General features: G+C 38.8%; 2 protein-coding genes across 2 annotated transcripts; one reads left to right on the top strand and one right to left on the bottom strand.

Moving 5' to 3' along the window:
- Nucleotides 1-1,612: 1,612 nt before the first annotated feature.
- Nucleotides 1,613-6,971, top strand: klf9 (Kruppel-like factor 9). Its single transcript, XM_053481503.1, has 2 exons — nt 1,613-2,302; nt 3,693-6,971. The coding sequence occupies exons 1-2, from the start codon at nt 1,969-1,971 to the stop codon at nt 3,965-3,967; spliced, it is 609 nt and encodes a 202-aa protein (XP_053337478.1). The 5' UTR covers nt 1,613-1,968; the 3' UTR covers nt 3,968-6,971.
- A 2,232-nt stretch (nt 6,972-9,203) lies between these two features.
- On the bottom strand, nt 9,204-20,411 carry fam219ab (family with sequence similarity 219 member Ab). Its single transcript, XM_053481279.1, has 6 exons — nt 20,102-20,411; nt 15,832-15,931; nt 14,286-14,388; nt 12,182-12,262; nt 12,030-12,084; nt 9,204-10,395 (listed from the first exon to the last, which is right to left on the bottom strand). The coding sequence occupies exons 1-6, from the start codon at nt 20,156-20,158 to the stop codon at nt 10,237-10,239; spliced, it is 555 nt and encodes a 184-aa protein (XP_053337254.1). The 5' UTR covers nt 20,159-20,411; the 3' UTR covers nt 9,204-10,236.
- Between the last annotated feature and the right edge of the window lie 1,157 nt (nt 20,412-21,568).

The raw sequence follows: 21,568 nt of genomic DNA, 5'->3' as shown, positions 1-21,568 counted from the left end.
TTTATATATTTCATTATATTTAAGGATTAAAGTTTTTTTTTTCTTTCTACATTTTTTATGTAAGGATTAAGATGAATGATCCAGCACTTAGGCTTAAAAGTATCCAATCAACTTTGATATTTATTTTAACGTTTAATACTTCAAATATTTTTTACATGCTAAATGGGTCTGACTTGAAACATAGAAACAATTAATTTGATCAATGTAAACTTTAAAGTGTTCCTTAAGGAAGAATATATATATATATATATATATTTTTTTTTTTTTTTTTTTTTTTTCAGTCAGACAAGCAGTGGAAATTATATTATTATTATTATTATTATTATATCAATCTTTTTTCCATTGTTCCATTCATGTGAGCGGTACCTGAACGAATTTGGACGTGTGGATAATTGCACTTTTCACAGCAATGCCCACAGCACTGTGCATGCACACAATGTCACGCTGACCACCAATGTGACCCAACTACATTGTCTGAACTCAATCCTGCAGTAGCGCGATTACGTCGCTGCGCGCCGCTAGTGCTGCCTTCCTCTTTATTCCGAGAACATTCTGTTCCACAATCTGTACCGGGGGCGCGGGCACGCGCGTGACCCGCATGTTCTCTGAGTGCACTGTTGTCGCGTGCGAGTTTCGGCTACTGTTAAAGCTGTCACTGTAGTTTATTATAGATATCTACTAAGTACATGATATATGATTATAAAGTATTGCTGTTTTTATGTCGTGTGTGTACACATACTACAACGTGTAGGATTGTTTTAACCTGCTTTACTAGTTAATGTAACGGTAAAGATAAATCAATTATTCAATTATGGTTAGTTAGTAAAGTGTTTCCAGTAAAATAATTTGGTGGAGTTGAAACTTCCACAGAAAGGCATGTTTATCATGTAAACAACACTGTATTTCTTTTATTACTTAATAGCAAGAAAAAACGGAAAAACTAATCTGTTCCCAGTGCTTGCCTTGTCTGTTGTTTGCATATGTCCATCTGTCATATCTGACTTCTTGGATGTAAACAATTTCACTTTCCAAGAACAGTATCCTGGGGATTACTGTGAAAAGGCTCGGGTTACACTCGTTCCCCTGGGCGTTTTCTCTCATAGGTGCATAGTGCTCTTCACTATACGGTTCACGTGCACGTCATAAATCCGACCTATGTTCGCATTCTCACATTACACTGTGTAACCGTATAAAATCACATTGTGTATAAGAACTACATCATAATCAGAACACTGACTGTAACGTATGTGTTACTTCTAGGGGCAGTTCAGGGAGGTCAGTCACTCCCCAAACGCACACTACTGCCCTGAACACGGCATAACCCTTACGTGTTTTGTTGCTTCAGCATGCTCCATAAAGCACTCTCACATGCAATTTAGGACACAGCATCCACCCTATGGTATGGCTTTTCCGGGTGCGCGCGCGCGCACGCCAGTCCAAGGCCCGTTCGCCCCGCCCGGAGACCACGCGATTGGCCAGTGCGAGCCCTGTTTCCTCCGTTCGCTCGGGGGATTCCTGGTAGCGCACGAGCCAGCGCGGGGGAAGCGACCAATCAGAGCGCGGCGTCGCAATGACGCCCTGGGATTCCGCGAAACTGTTTCTTTTGAGAAAGAAAACACTGCGGCGGCGGTGGCGGCGCGCGCTCACAAGTTTTGACGCAGTTATGAGGAAAACAAGCGAGGCAGCGGACACGGCTTCGGGAGTCATCGACAGTCGGGAAAAAGGAAGACATTAAAGGAAATACGTGAGATTTAGGTGTTTACACAGTGTAATAGATAAACAGGCACGCGCGTGGGGTGGACACCAAGTTTCCTGGGCGGCTCGTGTCTTCTGATAAACGTGTTGCACAAGAAGCAAAGCAACACTGCGTTTTGTTTGTTTGTTTGATTTTTTTTTTTTTTTTTTTGTTCTTTTTGTTTTTTCCATAAAACCTTTTGTAACGTGAAAAGTATTTAAGTTGAGACGATCATGACAGATGTGGATGTTGCGCGGTCCTGTCCGGACGGAGCGGATGTGGAGGCGGAAAAGGAGAGCCAGGAGAGCCGCACGCTGCTGATGGTGGCGATGATCCTGCTGGACCTGAACCGCTGCGGCGGAGTCTGCGCGAAGAGCGCGGGAGAGAGTGAACATCATCATCATCAGCATCAATCCGCGGAACGGGAGAAGGCCCGGGAGCCTGCACGCGAGCCGCGGGGGCGCAACCGGCAAGGCGCCGAGAAGAAGCACCGCTGCCCCTACGCTCGATGCGGCAAGATCTACGGAAAGTCATCTCATCTGAAAGCGCACTGCCGTGTCCATACCGGTATGGATTTCGGATTTCCTGAGGATGATTTTATAACATGATTTCAAAAAGATCTTTAGTACCTGCGTTGCCAAGATCACACGTAATCCGCAACATAAATCTGCACCACGTTGATGGTAACCTTACAATATAAGTATACAGAGAGTATTTATATTATAATATAACGCTAACGTGTAATATGGTCTATTCACGAGACTTTCCTCAAAGAAATTTAAAGTTACGGGTAAATTCACACAATACGGCAACTCGTTGTGCCACGTGCTGAACGCATGGAGTGTTTTTTTTTTTTTTTTTAGGAATACTTATCTTTTTTATATACATAAACACACATTTTAAAACGTTTAGTTCTCCTATATAATCGATTAACACGACATATATAAAAAGTCGCAAAATAACCAAAATAAGTGTTTTTGTTCGTGGACACGTCATAATTTCACTCGGGATTCGTGATTTTCTCCTGCTGTAGCTCGTGTGGCAGGGAAAAGGGGCGTGGCGGCAGGAGGAAGGGGGCGTGACCGCAGGCTGCGCGGCGCACGCGTGAGCAGAGAGAGGGCGTGATTGAACGAGGAAGGGGGCGTGACCTCATGAAGAGACACCTGGCGGTTGTGACGGAACAAAATGTTACTCCAAGAACACAACAACACAGTTTCATAAGAGGGGCGGATTTGGCAGGACAGCGGAATTAAGTAATACCGGGGTTGCGTCATGTTACCGTGACAAAACATCATGATAGCTCGTGACAAAACAAATCTGATGTGCATCAAATATTCAAGGTTATTATTATTATTATTATTATTATTTAGAGACACTATATATACAGTGCATATGTTACCCTGAAAGGACAACATCACCCTCACACACACAAACACACAGTACACACAGTGCACGTGGCTTCTTTACTGAGTTCCAGCTTTATGGGCTGTAATGGGCTCATAAACCAGAGATTAAACAGTGATTATATTTATCTCCTTTGCTTGCACAGCAGATGAAGGACTTTAGCCTGTTTATCCCTTTATCTATTAAAAGATATTTTTTCAATCAATGTGTTAAAATATAAGTACAATGTGATTACATTCATCCCTGATGTTCATTTTAGAATTTACTTCCTCTAAGTGAAGACACAAAAACCATTTACTGTGATTGCATGATGAAACCAATGCACTCATTCCTTAAAATCTCTTTTCCCCTTTTCATGAAATTCAACTACAGCCATGCCCAAGGGTGTAACTTCCAGAAAAGAATGTATCTGTATAAAATAGATAACATTCATCACTGAAGTGTGATCCACTGTTGCCAGAACTAACAAAAAAAAAATCCCCAGACAGCCATGTTCTGAACACAGTGTACTAAATCTCTTTCTCACTCTTTCTCTCTCTCTCCTTGTCTTTAGGTGAGAGACCATTCCAGTGCACATGGCCCAGCTGCAACAAGCGCTTCTCTCGTTCAGATGAGCTGACGCGTCACTTCCGTACACACACGGGTGAGAAGCGCTTCGCCTGTCCCCTCTGCACCAAGTGCTTCATGCGCAGTGACCACCTGACCAAGCATGCACGCCGCCACGACGGCTTCCATCCCAGCATGCTCTGCAAGCCCAATGGCCGTCGGCGCCGCTCCTCACCCTCCACATGCTCCACGTCCTCTTCGGGCTCCGGAGATGCTGCGTGAATGTTAAGAACTTTTATACATATTTCTATATAGGATCTGCACACACTTCTGATTTGTACGCTGCCAGATCAAAAAGTCACCTGGACCTTTTGGGACTGCCTCTGGAGCTTTCGTGTTATCCGTATGTGACATGTGAACAAAAACGCCAACATTTTCGTGCATATAATTTCGTAAACAGACAGTTTAAGAAGGCAAATATACAGCATATTTATACATACTCTCCCACATTCTGGAATTAAATAGAAAGATCGTCAGGAGTTTAGTATGGCTTGTTGCGCTTCAAGCTTTACAAGCTGTAAAAAAAAATGTAAAATGTGATCATAAAATATTCAAAGGGTGATCACAGCGCTTCGTAGGAATTTACATGTAATGTAACAAATCCTAGAATCCAAAAATGCACATGCTCATAATCTGGCTTTTTTCCCCCTTTTCTTTTTTGGACCTGTACTTTTTATTTGGACATTCCCTTTAACTTCCTGGTCCTAAATCCCCCCACTTCCGTGTGTTCCTGTGAACTGTAAGGCAAAGTTAAAGCTGAGCACATCCTAATCAAAGTACTTCACAAGTAAATATGGAGGTGATGTCAAGGTGCATGTGATGTCATAGTGTAATGAGACCAAAAACCATCAGTATTTTTAATCCAGGACGATCCAGCACAGTTCATAAATGTGGGAAAGGCTCTTTATGGTTAATGTGATGGTTCACCAGCTCTATGAGAGAACTTTAGGTGTGGGATGATGTATAACCTAGCTGCCTATACTATTATTTTATTATGATGGTAAGAGTAGAGAGTAAAAATACGTATATGTTGTAAATAAAAACTTTTTATATAAAACCACATTCAAGAACGAGCCCACGTTGAATTATCGCTGTATAATTACAAAACTGATTGTCAAATACAATAATTCAGTTGCATTAGGTTTTACAATGGACAGAGTTGCAATGGATCTCACAGACATTATCTGGGGAAAAAAATCACAATTTACCCTTTGACCACTAGTAGCTAAACTATTTATACACATTCAGTATTTTAAGTTTTTTTTTCTCTCAGTTCTGCACCAGCGCTTCAGTACTATGTCTTCCTCCAACGGTATCGTTTTTATGTGATTTTAAGCAAAGATGTATTATAATCTATAAACGGTAACAAAACTTTGCAGTGTAGCTGACTATTGAGTCATCATGGAGGCGGCCATTTTGGAAAAACTTTTTTTTTTTTTTTTTTTTGTTTACCTTGCTGTTGTTTTTTTCCCATGTTCTGGCACAAAATCATCCTGGTTTATCGAATGAATTTGTGTTAAGTGAAATGCGTGTAATTATTTATTTTGTTTAGTGAAGATTTTCCACGAATGGTCACCTGAGATCGACAAACACAGTAAATTAACAAACAAGGATTCACAGTCTTCTCTGTGAATGGGATAGGATGAAACGAGCAAAGCCTGAGAACTGTACCAGAATTAGCTCATATTCAATTGTACTATCATTTAGAAAACTGTTTGTGTAGCGGATTACATACAGTATTTCTGGTAATCGTTTTCACAGGCAGGTACATTCAGTTTTTAGAGTTTTATGGCTATAAAATAATATGTATTTATGTATTAATTCCCCAAAGGAATTCTTTTTTCAGTAATGTGAGTGTTGCTTCCTTAAATGAATGCTGAAGTGGAATCTTTTTTTATTATTATTATTATTATTATTTAGAGCAATTTCCATCTAGTTTATAGTATATAATATATCGGGCTGTAATTAAGTACTCTCTTTATAGCGCCCTTGTCATGTTTTCCGATGCCATTTTGATTTCTGAGTGAAATGTGTCATGACTATACTAGCAGAACGTACAAAGAAAGTAGCATAAGCAAAGATTGAAGTAGCAATTTAACATAAAACACTACAATGGTTCATCATTTAAAAATAATATACAACATTTGAAGACTACATTGATAGGATGCTTATAAATGTAGCTTGAAAAACTGCACCTGGCTTAATAGCATGCTAGCTGTTCCTCTGGTAGCTAGCTGACTAGCTGGACAGATAGGAACTTCCTTTAAATACTGTACGTGTTAAATGGGTTTAAAGGAAAGTGTGGCAGTTGACATGAACTTAAATCTAAAAAGTGTTTAACAAGAAGTTAACTGATTTTGCTGTCTGGTTCACACTGTAGCAAGTTAACAAACGAGCTAGCTAGCAAATTGATCTAGAACTCGAGAAAAATGACAAAAATCCCCCAAAAGCAAGTACACGCTTTCATGCGAGTACTTGTGAAATTCGGAAATAGTCCAGGGCTTGTTTAAATAGGTTAGAACTTAAGAATAGTTCAATCACTAGTCCTGGATTTAACAAATTACCATTTCATGTGTACTAACTTCTTCTTTTGGTTTATTGGTTTAGTGGGTTTTTTCTTTTTTTTTTGATGGATTTTAATAACGAACACAGAGGCACAACGGCAAAAACAACTTAATTTACATAATTTACTTGAAATATTCAACGCTGTGACTTACTCTTATATAGTAGATATATAAGCAACCACCAAGTGAATGACAACAAAATTAATGGTTAATATGGCATGTTCTTTCAGTCAGTGTGAGGAAAGTATTTCAGCTGTCGATGGTTGCTTCAGTATACAGTAGTACTCTCAATTTATGTGCACTTTTTACAGATGTTATTTTCTATGTCAGAATTCTGAGCTTGTTCGTGCTCTTGAACTGTAAAGAATGTAACAATACACTGTCTCTTCTACGGCACCATACCAACTTCATCCTCGTAACGAATGTACAGTGGCCTGAACTAACCACTGACAGATTCTCTGTATTGCATATTTTGTTGTTGTTCATGCACACCTACCACAGCTGTACATATCGACAATTATAAAACAGAATCTTGTTTTGTTTGTTTTTTTCTTATTTGAAATTTTGCTGTATTGTTTTTAACAGAACTTGATGGTCATCTGTTTTTCCAGTTCCTTTTTTTTTCTTTTGGAAATGTAAAAATAAAAAATGTTAAGACATTACCAGAGAAAATCGCTGTGTAGTTCAATTCTCAGCGTTTGCAACCAAAATGAGTTTGCTTGCTCAATGCATTAATGCATTCAGATTTATATTTCATAAGCATATTTTCAAACATTACCGAACTGTTGCTAAAAAAGTTTGCATTTGCTATAATTTTTCTATATTTATTTCTGTTATACAGTTTGTAAGATGCAACCTAGTTATTTCTGCTTAATATTTGTTACATTTTCATACACAACAAAGGCTAATACTGTACTGCTATTATTGAATTAGTGTCCATTTAATTTCTCTCTAGATCTGTGCAATAAAAACAAATGGCTTGATAATTATCTTAAAACATAATTGACTCTTATAGCAATGTCAATAAGCAAATGCATCATGTCAATTTACTGTCACTTGAGTAAAATATAAAAATGTAAAGAATGTGCTGTTACAGAAAAAGAATTAACTAAGTGCTAAATGCTAAGTAATGTTACTTTTACCACCCCAAAGTTGATAATTTTTTTTCTAAATTGCATGTTTTTCATAGTCTTTCAAAGAACAGTAATATGGCAATTCTAACAATTTTATTTACCAATATTAAACCATGTTTCCTTCTTTATACAGTAGTTACATGTATGCTAAGGAATGTAAAAAAAATTATTGCTGTTATCAATTGGATTATATCAGCTTCAATTAGTTATTACCTTACGTCAGACTTTTTATGTCTCTCAAAAAAAACAGTTTGTCCCATTACCTAGACACCAAAAAGTGAAGCCTGTCCTGTGGTGGGTGTAACATTGTCCTTGAATGTAACAAAACACTGACACTGGGAACTCCTTCCATAAACGTTATATAGACTGATCATTACAAAGTCAAATCCCTGTGAATCGTTCCTAGAAAGTATAACATACTAGACCAATTGTATACAAATGGGGGTTTTCAAGTCAAACCAGGACATGTGATGAAACTTCTAGTGAATGAAGACATAAAACTAATTGACCTTTACAGAAGACTTACAATCACAGTACGATTATCAGAAATACATTTGAATAGTACAAATGTTTTAAAAGTAGTAGACGGGGTACACCAAGGATGGGGTGACAATCCATCACAGGGCACAAGCATGCACATACACTCACCAAAATTTGAAAAAGGGTATGCAGAGAAAACCACCAATAACAGGGAGAAACACCATGCAAACTCCAGCAAGGATTAAATATAAAAATAAAGGTAATTGTTATTCTACATGAAATACTGCATGAAATTATTCATGAAAATATTGCTTTGACTTAAACGGCCCTCGTATATTGGTACATGAAACCCAGCCGAAACAAATCAAATGTTATAACTTTTAAGTAGAGTGTACCTCAATGTTTTTTTTCCTAATAGGCAAACTGTATTAGCCTTTCCTTCAAACTATCTGCAAAATCATAAAGTGAAAGGAACAACATTTACTCTTGTGTAAATAGTGTTATTTCGAATTCCAGAAAAAGTTATTGCATTTTAAATTTGAATAAAATGAAAACTAAAAGACTTTTAAATTACATGTATGATTATTTTATTCACAATAGAACATAAAGAACATAAATGTTTAAACTGAGAACTTTTACATTTTTATGCACAAAATGAGCTAATTTCAAATTTTAAATAATATATTGGCTCATATCATTTGAAAGTCTTTTAGTTTTTATTTTATTGTAAATGTTATGGAACATATTGATCGTGTGTTCTGTATACTTTTCATACTTTCCACCTCTATCCATCTAGGAAGCTCTGTAGTCCAACTAGGGACCGTGGAGGACAATGGGGACCATTGTATTTATTCCCAGGTGTAAGACCGGTGGAACCTCCGGCCAACATTCACACACTCATTCATACACTATGAGCAATTTAGAAACACCTATTAGGTTAATCTGCATGTATAGGAGGAAACCCACAAACCACGGGGAGATCATGTAAACTTAATGCACACGGACTCGTACTAACCTCTAAGCCACCGTGCCGCTATTCTATAGACTTTATATTCAAATAAACAGATTTCTCATCCATCACCAGTGTTGCATTGATGTAGGAAGGAAGCCATTTTGATTATAATTTTAAAAACTCAAATTTCACTTCACATGATTTAAAAAGTTAACGCCTTAAGTATGTGTCAGAGATTTAAAAGCCCATAGTGATGAGTGCACAGCAGTAACACATTGTACATGATCCAGAAAAAAAAAAAAACAAGTACATAGCCATTTTTTATTACCATATTCATGAAAGTTTACTTCCTTTGTGATGCCACTTTAGTCAAAAAAGCCAGAACACAGCACTTCAATGGAGAAACAGTCACTTACACCAAAGTGTTTGTATGCACTTTAGGTAGCATTTTACAGCACACTGATATTATGTGTGGAAGTTAACATCAAATAAAGATCGACCAAATGATGCTAACTAAGTGGCCTTTAAATATAATATTTAAATATATAATAAAGGCTATATCGTATTCCATAAGCCAGTTGGATTGGATATGCATTCGGTTTTAATCGATACATTCGTCTCCAAATCATTGAACGAACACTTGCGATGGAGCTCCGAATTAGTGTAAACAAAACTCTAGACAAAAAAAAAACAAAAAAAAAACAGTGCAACGTTTTCCATACATGCTACACAATGCTGCGTTTTTTAAGTGCGGCGAATGAACAACTAGTACAAGAAAGGAAAATCAACAAGAGTGTCTCGGCAACATCCTTAAGCACGTACCAATACAGCTGTCCAGGTGAAACAAAAAAACAAAAAGACAACAAACATAACATTATAAGTACAACATGAAAGCAGGTAGGTACTACAGCTGATAAATTGGCGCTAGCATCACCAAGTATTTTATGCACGGTTAAATCACTTCTTTTATTTTGAACCTCCAATTGTACAGTCATTACACAACGTCCACCAGGAGGTTTAACACATAATCTCCTCCCAGCTAACTAGCGTACAGAGCGCCCTACCATAGGAGGACGCTACCAATAATAATAGTCACAACATTAATTATTATCGCAGGTATATGTTGGGGTTGGTGTTTGTGTATATGTGTATATGTGTGTGTGTGTGCGTGTGTGTGTCTTCAGGATTTCCTGTACGCCATTTTGATCATAACATTACCTGTACATTTCGTGCCATAACGTGGATTAAATGTCTTTATTAGGGTACAAGAAGGAGAGAAAGAGAAAGAGAGAGGGATAGAGAGAGAGAGAGAGAGAGAGAGAGAGCAAAACAGAGGGGAAGAGGAAAAGGAAGAGAGAATTTTTACTGGATCTGGCAGGCAGATGAAGACGTGGCTTGGCAGCACATGCAGGTTGGATTGACCGATTTTGGAGGGATGAGGTCAAGATCTTCGTCGTCAGGGATCTCGTCCAGCCTGTATCCGTCCTTCAGCAGCTGGATGTTCAGGTCCTGGTTTATTTGCTGTGGAGGAAGTTCAATTATATTCATTGTAATTAAAATGTGTTAGAGGCACAAAAACAGATCCTGTTCAATCCTGTATCGTCCCTTATTTAACTAATATTTCATTGTATTACACCGCTGTCATCATTTGATGAGCTTATGCAATGCCACAACATTTATTTCCACATTCACATTAATTTCTTTACATGATCTTGTACTGATTACGGGAGAGTCGGACCACTGCGTAAAATCTTCTCCAGCACATCTCAAAGATTCCCAATGGGGTTGAGGTCTGAACCCTATGGTGGCCAATCCCTGTGTCAAAATGATGTCTGAACCACCTTATTTAAGCCTGATGAATCCTGGCATTATGATCTTGGAAAATCCTCATCATAATCTTGATGCCCATGCCATCAGGGGAGAAAAAAATCCATTGATGGAAAAACCTGGTCCTTCAGTATATTCGCTTTGTCGGCCCACACCATATTTTGGACACATAAGGTTGCTGAACTTCGACCTGATCAATAGGAGCAACCCCTGATCATAACACTGCCCCCACAGGCTTGTACGGTAAACACTAGGCATGATGGGTGCATCGCTTTCTCTGCCTCTCTTCTTACCCTGATTTAGAATCAGGGTAAATCTGGACTCAATAGACCACATGAACTTTTTGTAACGCTCCACAGTCCGTTTTTTATGCTCCCTAGCAAACTGAAGTCTTTTTTTTTCCAGTTAACCCTACTGATAAGTAGTGTTCTTAAGGTTAAACAGCTGTTTAATCCCTTGAGTTCGATATTAAACACTGCTGTGAGTTCCCTGGTGTTTTTTTTTTTGTTTGTTTGTTTTCCAAAATTTTCCAATTTTCCAGATTTTCTCTCTACTTTAATCATGTCTAATTCCACAGCGCCACTAACGGGCTCCACAGTAAGGCTACAACTATCACTCAATCGGGAGGGCCGAAGACCATCCTGTGTTTCCTACCGAACCACATAACGCCAGCCAACCACATCTTTTCGAATGCCATTTTGTCGAATGTAGGTCCATACCACGTTGTAGGAGACCAAAAGACTGTGTTACGTTCTTGTGGTGCTTACCGCACCATGCATGCAGCAGGTTGTCAGAATGTCTATGACATATACAATTCCTCACACTATCACTTTGTGATGAAAAGCACTGCGTGCTTCCCGATAATTACACCAACCCTCCAGACGCAATGACAACATAGTAAGTGCGTGATAAGTGCCTGCTAAGAGACATAGTAATAACTTGGTTTGATCTAATTGGACCTGGCGAGCATGCAATTATGGGCATTTTTGGAAATTAGTGTCAACATAATAGACGCATTGAGAACCTGACGGAGATCTGGACGTTTATCCATTCTGACCCCATCCTTGCTGCATTCTCTGATATTCTCTGATGCAGTGGAAACTTCGGGGCCTCACGTTGGTTATCAAATGCTACATATTTAGTTTTAATGTTGACTTTAGCTTTGCTTAAGGGTGGAAAAGTTTTTTCACTGTGAGTCTTAAAAAGTTAAATTCCTGCTGAGATGATTTTTTATAGCATGAGAAGACATGACACTTTGACTATAAGCTTTGATTAAATGATTCATCCTAGAATCATGTAGGTATATCCTAGGGAATTGGAGTTCTCACCTCAGCTGAGGAGTATCCGGATGAGGAGTATCTGGACACGTCAAAGTCATCGTCACTGGGGTGATAAGCCAGGAAAGAGAGAAAGACGTTAACTTCAATGACTAGAGACACTCGGCAGGTGGCTTCGGGGGGAAGATATGCGTGTGACGTACCTGTCTGTGTCTAAAGCAACTAAAGGTTTCTCGTCTGGACTTTGGTCTAAGGAGGAGTAGCCTTTGTTGGGAACCACAAGCCTGGAGGGAGAAAGAAAGGGATGAAGGGAGAGGGGGGAGAGATACACAGAAAGACAGAGAGAGACAGAGCAGCTATAAAATCTGGATAATTCCAGAAACCAGGAATAGATTTAAAGACTGAATAACTGGTGCAACAAACAACATTGACCCACCAAACCAGTGCTGACTATTGTCATCAAATAGATCTTGATAGTTTATTGACAGTTTTATTGGACCTTTTTTTTGTTTCATACTTTTCCAGGCAGCTAAACAATGTGAAATTTGCAATCAGTGCACATTAAAAAAAAGCTCTTATACAAATAGCTCATCTACAGTATGATTAATCTATATGACGTTAATGTTGTTTGCCATGTTTGAGCAAACGTATTTGAAGGGGACCTTTTATACAAAATTCACTAGTCACTATGTCTCCAGTTTGCATGCACAAATACACCTTTTCGTCCTGTACTGTTTAAACAAGCTCCTTAAATGTTCCTCCTATTGTGACATCATATAAGCGCCCCCTTGTTGCTCGGCTATGGTGGTGGGGCGTGGCTCATTTCCATAGCCTCTGAAACACTGACGTATAAAAAAGGATAAATATATGAGCAGCGTTTAACAGGCATACTTTGAGAGACCGCTGAGACTTATGCTAACTCGTTAGGAAAAGAAATAGTGACAAATGAAACAGGACTGGTTACAGAATGAGATCATTGGTGTCGTGACAATAAAATGTCAACTGATTTTAAAATAAAATTTATATATATATAAAAAAAAAAAAAGTCAGCATTAGTAAGAACTTGGATCATCAGCCAGCTGTTGACTTTTTTCTGACATGTGACTACCATGACATCAGTCATAATATTGGACAGCAGAGGCACCATTAACAGACAAGGGGCTACTATAAATTTTGTTGATAATTATGTTTAAGAAATATGAGAAACCTGATAATTACCAGATTACCTACAAAATTACCTGAAGCTTTGTCTAACAGATAAAAGAATAACTTAGCAATTGATAGCTTTTCTTTCGCTAATTATTTTCATACGCAGCATGTTGCGGTAGACTTTGTAACTTATTTAAAAAAGAAACAAGTTTTAAAAAAATATATGAAAAAGGTAATAAGAATAATAATTTGATTTATCATAACTTGATTAGCTTAGAAGCTGTACAAGATGTGAATCCTCCTGGATTCGGTTCTGTTTGTTAGCGTAGCATCGGTGTTAGCTCTCTCAGTGATTCGGCTGCAAATGAGACAAATATCAATCTCTAGTAATATCTAACTAGCTGCTTCATGGCTGAATCCCAAATAGGTCCCTTCATCAGTGATTAGAGAATAATTTAGGGTTGTGTGAGAAGCTAAAACACAGACGGTTGAAAGGCAATTCACAACGACTTAAGAGAAGTAACTAAGGAGACAACATCCTGTTTAAGATGATATAACTTTATCAGATGTGTTATCTTACTAAAAGTGTTTTGGTGTGGGTTTTGGTGCTTGCATCCAGTAATTAATGTCCCTCTTGCTGTCCACTGGTGGCCGGGACCATGGAGACCAGATGTTGTGACATCAGGTGCAAAAGGTGTATACTACTGAACCGTCCACCTTGTGACCACCCAGGTCTCATCTCTTTATTAGATTCATCTGAACATCTAATTTTACAGGTTTCTATAGAACATCCTTAAGAATTCTACTGTTATTTGATCCGTTTATGAAATGTTTATCAATCTTTGCCCGTTAAGAAGGCTTCCTGATTCCCATCCATGATGTGATAACCTGTTAGCCCACATATCAACTGCTGAACTTGTTTTATTATTATTAATATTATTAATATTTCCTAAAGTCAGCGTAACGTGGCTTGTTTGTACTCGAATTTAACTTTTGGTCTGCATCTAGTAGTCAGTTTTCCTGAAAGTCGTCCCGCACCCACTTCCCACGTCACTGCCTCGTTTCATGCCTTTTCAATAGTACCGCAGCGTTATGTAACAGGCATCCCGTTTCATCTCTACGTCAAGAAATCGCAGGAAAACCAATCCCCGCTCTCACCGTGTTCTGGCCATGACGTTGTTCTTCTTGGGCTGCTGGTTGACAGGACTCCCCGCCGTGCCGTTCTTCAGAGAACCCTTCCTGGCCAGCTCTCGCTGTTTTTCTTCAAAACAAAACACATGGCTCTGTCACGCACTTCACCAATTCAGCTAATCGCTATTTTAGAACGGGCTTGTTCAAACAGAATCTGGCCTATTTACATGTTAAACGGCTTGTGAGCTTGCCAGTTCCACTTCATTGGTAATAGCAAGGTGGTCGGTTTGGGAAGCTGCTAGAGCGTTTGTTTGAAATGGATTCAGGGGCCTCATTTTTAGTCTTCTCAGAACATGGAAATACTAAACTAGAACAAAGAAATATTCAGAGGTATTGTCATTAATATGTCGTCAGACTAATATAATTTTATATAGCTGTTTTATATACGCCACCAGTCAAAAGTTTGGACACACCTTCTAATTTCATGATCTTTCCAGTTTTTAATTTCTATCTACAACGTGGAGTGCAAACAAAATATGCAATAATCTTCTTCTGACCTTTGTGTCTTAAAATAACAACTCTAAAATAATATAAAATAATAACACATTTGGCATTAGGTCATTAAATAAAAACAGCAGTCAGTTGTAACTGGTAAGACATGAAGGTCAGCTATTTTAGAACAGTTCTTGCAATACCACTATTATTGAGTGCATTTTCAAAACCCATTTTGCATAATGAAACTGTCTCTCATGAAGACCTTCCCAGGAAAGCAAGACCAAAACCTACCTCTGCTGCTGAGGAGAAGTTCATTTAGAGTTACCAGCCTCAGAAATCACCAATTAACAACCAGCACCTCAGATTAGAGCCGTTATGAAGGCTGTACAGCGCATAAGTAACAGAGCATCTCAATATCAAGTATCTATTCAAAGGAGATTATAGCATATTTTGGACGCCTTTGTATACTAAAGTATGATTACAAGCATTTCATACAAGTGTCTACAGCTTTATTTATGAATTTGATGTGCAGCAAAGTTACTTCTCTCCAGGAAAAAGAAAAGATCAGGGACAGATTCATATTCATTTCATATTGGACTGTTGAGGACTGGAGCCCACAAATGGGCTGCTATCAGTCAGGATCTGGCCCAGAATTTGATTGACAGCATGCCAAGGTGAATTGCAGAGGTCTTGAAAAAGAAGGGCCAACACTGCAAATATTTACTCTTTGCATAAACTTAACATGAACGCCAATAAAAGCATTTGACTCTCATGAAATGCTTGTAATTATACTTCAGTATACCATAGTAACATCTAGCAGACCTTTGGAAAAATGCATATTTGTCTCATTCTCAAAACTTTTGGCCAGGGCTGTATATACAGTATGTAAGAAAGCACAAAGCTATCCATTCTGAAAAGGCCCAAGAGTCATGAAAAATACAGACGCAAAATGTCAGTCAATGTTCAATTGTTAATAATCACAGTAACAGTAACAGAGTTTTTTTGTCCCAGGTTTGGATAAAGGCCCATAGAGTGCATGTTGTACACTTTATACAAGTGTACATCTTAGAGCACACACCTATTTTCCTCTGCAGTGGTGATGGTTTGTAGTTCAGGGTGGCCGGCTCACTCTCTCTCGTGTCCGAGTCTCCCTCAGAGGCCGTGGAGGACGCTGGATCCTGATGTGATGGAACAAGAGAATGAAGGATTAATCCAACACTCAATTATACTAAACTTTTAGGCTTAAAAGTGTTCACCTGATATCACTTAAATAAGGATGTGTTTCCATTTAAGGTTTACTTATCATATCATTTCAAGGAGTTTTTCCTTTGCACTCTCATCTGGCTTACTCATTGAATACTAACTGATACATTTTTTATATTTATATTTAAAATTGTTGTTTCTTTAAAGCCACTTTGTGACAATTGAGTGGAATTTATTTAAATTGAATTGAATTGAATTGAATTGAATTGAATTAAATTAAATTAAATTAAATTGAACTGAAGTGACCTAGGCAGCATGGTGGTGTAGTGGTTAGCACTGTCGCCTTGCACCTCCAGGGTCCGGGTTTGATTCCCGGCCAGGCTCGATTCCTGTCTCTGTGTGTATGGAGTTTGCATGTTCTCCCCGTGCCTGGTGGGTTCCCTCCGGGTACTCCGGTTTTCTCCCACAGTCCAAAGATATGCAGGTTAGGCTAAGTGGAGTTCCCAAAAACTGCCTGTAGTGTGTGTATGTGTGTGGCCTGCGATGGATTGGCACCCTGTCCAGTGTGTACCCTGCATAGTGCCCTAAGCCTCCTGGGATAGACTCCAGGCCCCCACAACCCTTAATACAGAATAAAGCGGTATAGAAGATGAGTAATTGAATTGAATTAAATTAAATTGAGCCCATTACAAAAATCCATTTCATTCCCAAGACAGTCCAAATAGTAATCTGCCTCAAAATGCCAACTCTGTTATGGTTGGCAAAAATTTAATTAAAAATGAATATTGGTATTTCTCTTCTTTGTTTTAAAAGAAAAAGAGCTAGGGTGGATATGAGGACACAATGACATGTCTTGTAAATAAAGAAAAAAGTTCTATTGTATTGATTTATTTGTGTTTGTTCTGCTCTTCTGGGAAGTTTCTTGCTGCTATTTTAAGAACACCAACCGATTTGAGTCCTGATGCCTCCAAAATAAGGTGTACTGACTTCACCTCACACATCAGAGACTGCCGGTCAGTACTGCATCTGATTTATGACTGCTTTACAGTCCTTCTGTTTTGATCATGTGTTTTCACATTGCTTTTTAAACCATCCTGATGGTCACATCCTCGGGTTAACCTTATTTTTTTCATCTCTTAAATCTATAGTTAGTTTATCAGACAGGTGATTTATGAGAGAAGGGCTCTCAGAAGCCTATTTGTTTTGACCTCCAGTTTTATGTTACTTTTTGATTAGAGCCATAAATAAAGGTATATTATAGGAACCAATAGACTGGAACACTGAACCCTCCCGATATAAAAAAAGTATTTTATGGAGGCTCTGTGCATGGTAACGAAGGGGGTCTAACCCAAATCCTACGTGCCTTTGGCTAACAAAAAAACAATCCAGATTTTTATTATAAAATTTTTAAAAAATTGTGATTATGAATCAGCCTTGTTTCGATAATGATGCTTAAAGATTTGTTCTTTCCTGTGGATATCATTCAAGGCACTGTTTATTGGTTCTTAAGGTTAATAAATGTAAGGTTTTGTAATCGCAATGACTAAGAGGAATACTATAAAATGCATAGTAATAAAATTTCCTGTTTTTAATTTCATGAAGAATATTTTATATGGAGATATTTTTTTAAAAAAGTCGAAAGTTAGGCAACAAATTGTTGACAAATTAAAGAATTAACAATTTAAGGTACATTTAGTACATTAATTAGTAGTAGGAGTTTTATAAACTAATCTACTAATGAAGATTTCGACTAGTCGAGGTGAACAGATACCAAATAACAAGTTTTTCCAACTTACCAACACTTCATTCTGAAAAACCTCAAAGCAAATCTTTAGGCAAAATTTCATTAAATAAAGTCCTTCCAATGTGACATAGTGAACTCATTCAGACACAACCGATACATATTGTGATGTTTAATTTCTAGAAGGTAAAAAAACTTTCCATCCAGCCAAGGAAATCTGCGTACAGAGGTGTAATGGTGGCCCTCATTATAGCCATAAGCGTCCATGTTGCATGCTTTCAGTTACAGAATGAACGATATATTCTCACCTGCGTTCCTGTATTTTCAAGACCAGTACGTACATCCTTGAATGATGTAAGATGATAAGACAGTTAATTCGTTCATCAGCTTTCAACCGCACTGACAACACAGCCTTAAAATAGTGATGTCGTGAACCAGTGTTTGCTTTAACTATAGAAAGATCTGAAATTTCTGACATACAGTTAAACTATACAGCCATCCGTATATATAGACACCTGACCATCACATTCATAATGCAGTTCCTTCCTGAATTTTTGCCTCAAGGCTCGAAGCACACAAGTTTCTAAAACGTCTTTGTATGCTGTAGCTGTAAGTTGGAAGTTAGAGGCACAAACCTGTTCCTGGACAACAAAGTCCCTGTGCACTATGCAAACTCCATGAAGACACTAGTTTGCCAGTGTTGAAGTGGAAGAACTCAAGTTTCCTGCACAAAGCCTTGAACTCAACCTCAATGAACACCTTTGGGATGGACTTCAAGGTCTCGTCAGAAGTGTGACACAAAAGGGAAACCAACTCCATTTTAATGCCACTGGTTTTTGAAACGGGACGTTCAATGAAGATTTCAATATCAAGCTTTTATCCAGGCAGGAAATGCATGCTACAGTCCAAGCGCTTGACATTTAAAAGTCTTGTAATCAAAGGTCATAGCAGGTATCTTACGCCTTGTTTACACTAAGCTGTATTTCCTTCATCATCAGCCAAATATACTCCCTGTTCGGTAATCGGAGTTTAAATCACAGATGAGAAATCATAAATAGAAAAATGTCGGTCAAATAAAAATTAAGTTTCCTCTTAAAACCACTCCAGAGCGTTAAAATTCACCTATACCACTTCAGCGCTGTTATTTCAGACATGAAAATATGAACTAATCCCAGTAAAAAGATTCATTTCAGCTTTTCTAATTAATATCTATTGGTGCAGGTGTTTGTTTACATCGAAAAAAGTAGGTTATTTCAAAGTACTTAAGATCATTAAATCATAACATCGAATTTACTCACCATTTTGATTGCACGTATGGCGCAGGTTAATCTTCAGGCAGATATCTAAGTACTGCAAAAGTTTCGTTAAATTCAGGGGAGCCATTTTTGCATGACGCTGTGACAAAATCTGGCGCATAACTGCTCATAACTTCACTTCTACTCAACATTTCGATTTCATTTATGGCACAGGTTTAACTTCAAGCAAAAACCTAAGTGCTGCCAACGTCCAATTAAATTATGTCCAGTCAGTTTTGCCTGATGCTGTGACAAAATCTGGCTGGACAAACATACAGTACAGACAGAAGATTTCCTGAGACTGGTTTCTGGTCTCATTAGTAAAGATCTCATTGAAAGATCTAGTTCTGACCAACATACAGACGAACCCTTTCTTTTATTTAGATAAATCACATCTCCAGAAGACGATGTCCTCCAAGGCCCCTTAAAGAGCCACGGTTAACTCCAGCACACAGATGCACCCTGAGGTTTCCTCACGTCTTACGACTGAAACCATGCATGATTTTTTTTCTCTCTTGTTTTGCAGGAAAGCGTCAGGCCTGCACTTTAAATCTGATCAGCTGGAGGAAAACCAGCAGTGGAGGAGATCTCAGCAGTGAAGTGACAAGATGAAGTCAGGAAGATTGAAGACAATCATCCCACCCTGGAGAGACACATGATGGAGCGGTAAGGCTACACTGCAGGTCGTGTGTGTGTGTGGTGTGTGTATGTGTGTGTGTGTGGGTTGCAGACAGTGGTGATACCCTCCCAGTCTGGCCTGAACGAGATGCTGGATGCTGAAGCTTTGAGCATAATCTCTTATGGCTGTCGCATCAGCACATCAGCACATCAGCACAAGATCTCCTGATCAGACATCAGACTCAGGCACTCTGATCGGACATATATATATATATATACGACTGAAGTGATTATTCACGGGAGTTATTATCACTATTATCATCAGATCATCGGAATCGTTGCCGCCATCTGGATTCGTTTTCCGAACCAACTGCGACTCGATTGTGCGATCCGCCAGCAATCCGCCGTGTCCGAGCCGCTCGGCGCGCTGCAGCATCGCGGCACAGGATCATTTCATCTCTTCTCATTAGTGACCGTCATGTTGCACTCACCAGGGCCTGCATCTCCGCCTCGGTCGGCACCTGGAAGCGGTCGATCTCCTCCATCATCTTGGCTCAGCTGCGCTCCTCGATCAACAATCCAGACAAACAAAAACACACACACACACACACGCGCAAAAAAAAAAAATCAAACACACACACACAGCTATATATATATATTTAAAGCTAGAGAGTGAAGCTAATCTCAATCGCGTTGCTCTTTGCTTTCAGTATGAGATCAGACCCCGGTGAGGATGCCCCCGGCTCTCCTTCATCCCAGCGGTCGGCTGCGTCCTGAATGTCTTCTCGCTCCCTACCTAGGGGGAGAACTCACCAGATTCGACCAAATCTAGTGCGCAGTGCAGAGCAAGGCGGTAAACAATCGCCCCGCCCACTTCCGGTCCCCGACTGTCCTGTTTCCTAACAGAAAAAAAAAATAATTAAAAAGCTGCTTCTGCAGATTAACCCAGAACACACACACACACACACACACACACACAAATATATTTAAAACAGTATTTATTTATTTATTTATTTATTTATTTATTTGTGTGTGTGTCCTATATTATAATGTAAGTTGCTTTTGCTCTGTTTTTCTGTACCCTCTAATGAGTGTGTACTGTAGCCGAGATCTTTCCACACTGTATACTGTATGTGTACTTGACTCTCCTTTTTGAACATCATCATTTCCAGATTTATCCCCCCTTTCACTCTTTTGAGAAGGCGTCCTACTAGATTTCATGAGCTGAGGGGATCTGCAATCAGGTTGCAATCATCATTTGCTCTGACCCGGTGGTTTAGTCATCACAGTTTGGTCATTGTCAGAGTCACTACAGTCAATACAATATCTCATTACAATTGTAGGAAATGGGTGGGGTATATCAGACGGTAAGTGAACACTTTGGCCCTGAAGTTGATTTGCTGGTAAAAAAAAAAAATGGGCAAAAGTAAGGATTTGAGTGACCAAATTGTGATGTTTAGACGACTGAGTTGTTCCCAGTCTGCACAGGTCAGAACCTAGTGGTCAATGGATGCAAAACAGGTGAACTGGTGACAGGGTCATGGACAGCCAAGGCTAATTCTGAAAAGTCTAATTACTGAAAAAATGTTAATTGCTGGTTCCCATAGATCGGTGTGTGTGTGTGTGTGTGTGTGTTGTGTGTGTGTGTGTGTGTGTGTGTGTGTGTGTAATTATTCGACCGCACTGAAAAAAAAAATTTGGTCCAAAATTATTACCTGGCAGCTGTTCAGCTATTAAACTCCTTAATGAGAAATATCTTCAGTCCTTAGTACAGGCATCTTTAGCTATTATGACCTGCTGCAAATGTGATGTATAGCTAGACACTAGGTTCTGGCAGTGTTTCTGAGGGATCTTAGCCCATTCCTTTTGGGCAATAACCTCTAGGTCAATAAGATTCTTAAATAATATATTTGCATGCAGCAACTGCTTTTTCTTTTTTAAAATACTACCAAAGATTT

The sequence above is a fragment of the Clarias gariepinus genome, chromosome 21 (assembly GCF_024256425.1).
Source record: "Clarias gariepinus isolate MV-2021 ecotype Netherlands chromosome 21, CGAR_prim_01v2, whole genome shotgun sequence".
In the NCBI taxonomy this organism is placed as follows: Eukaryota; Metazoa; Chordata; class Actinopteri; order Siluriformes; family Clariidae; genus Clarias; species Clarias gariepinus.
The sequence above is the reverse complement of the archived record's forward strand: the minus strand, read 5'-3'. Positions and strand labels throughout refer to the sequence as shown.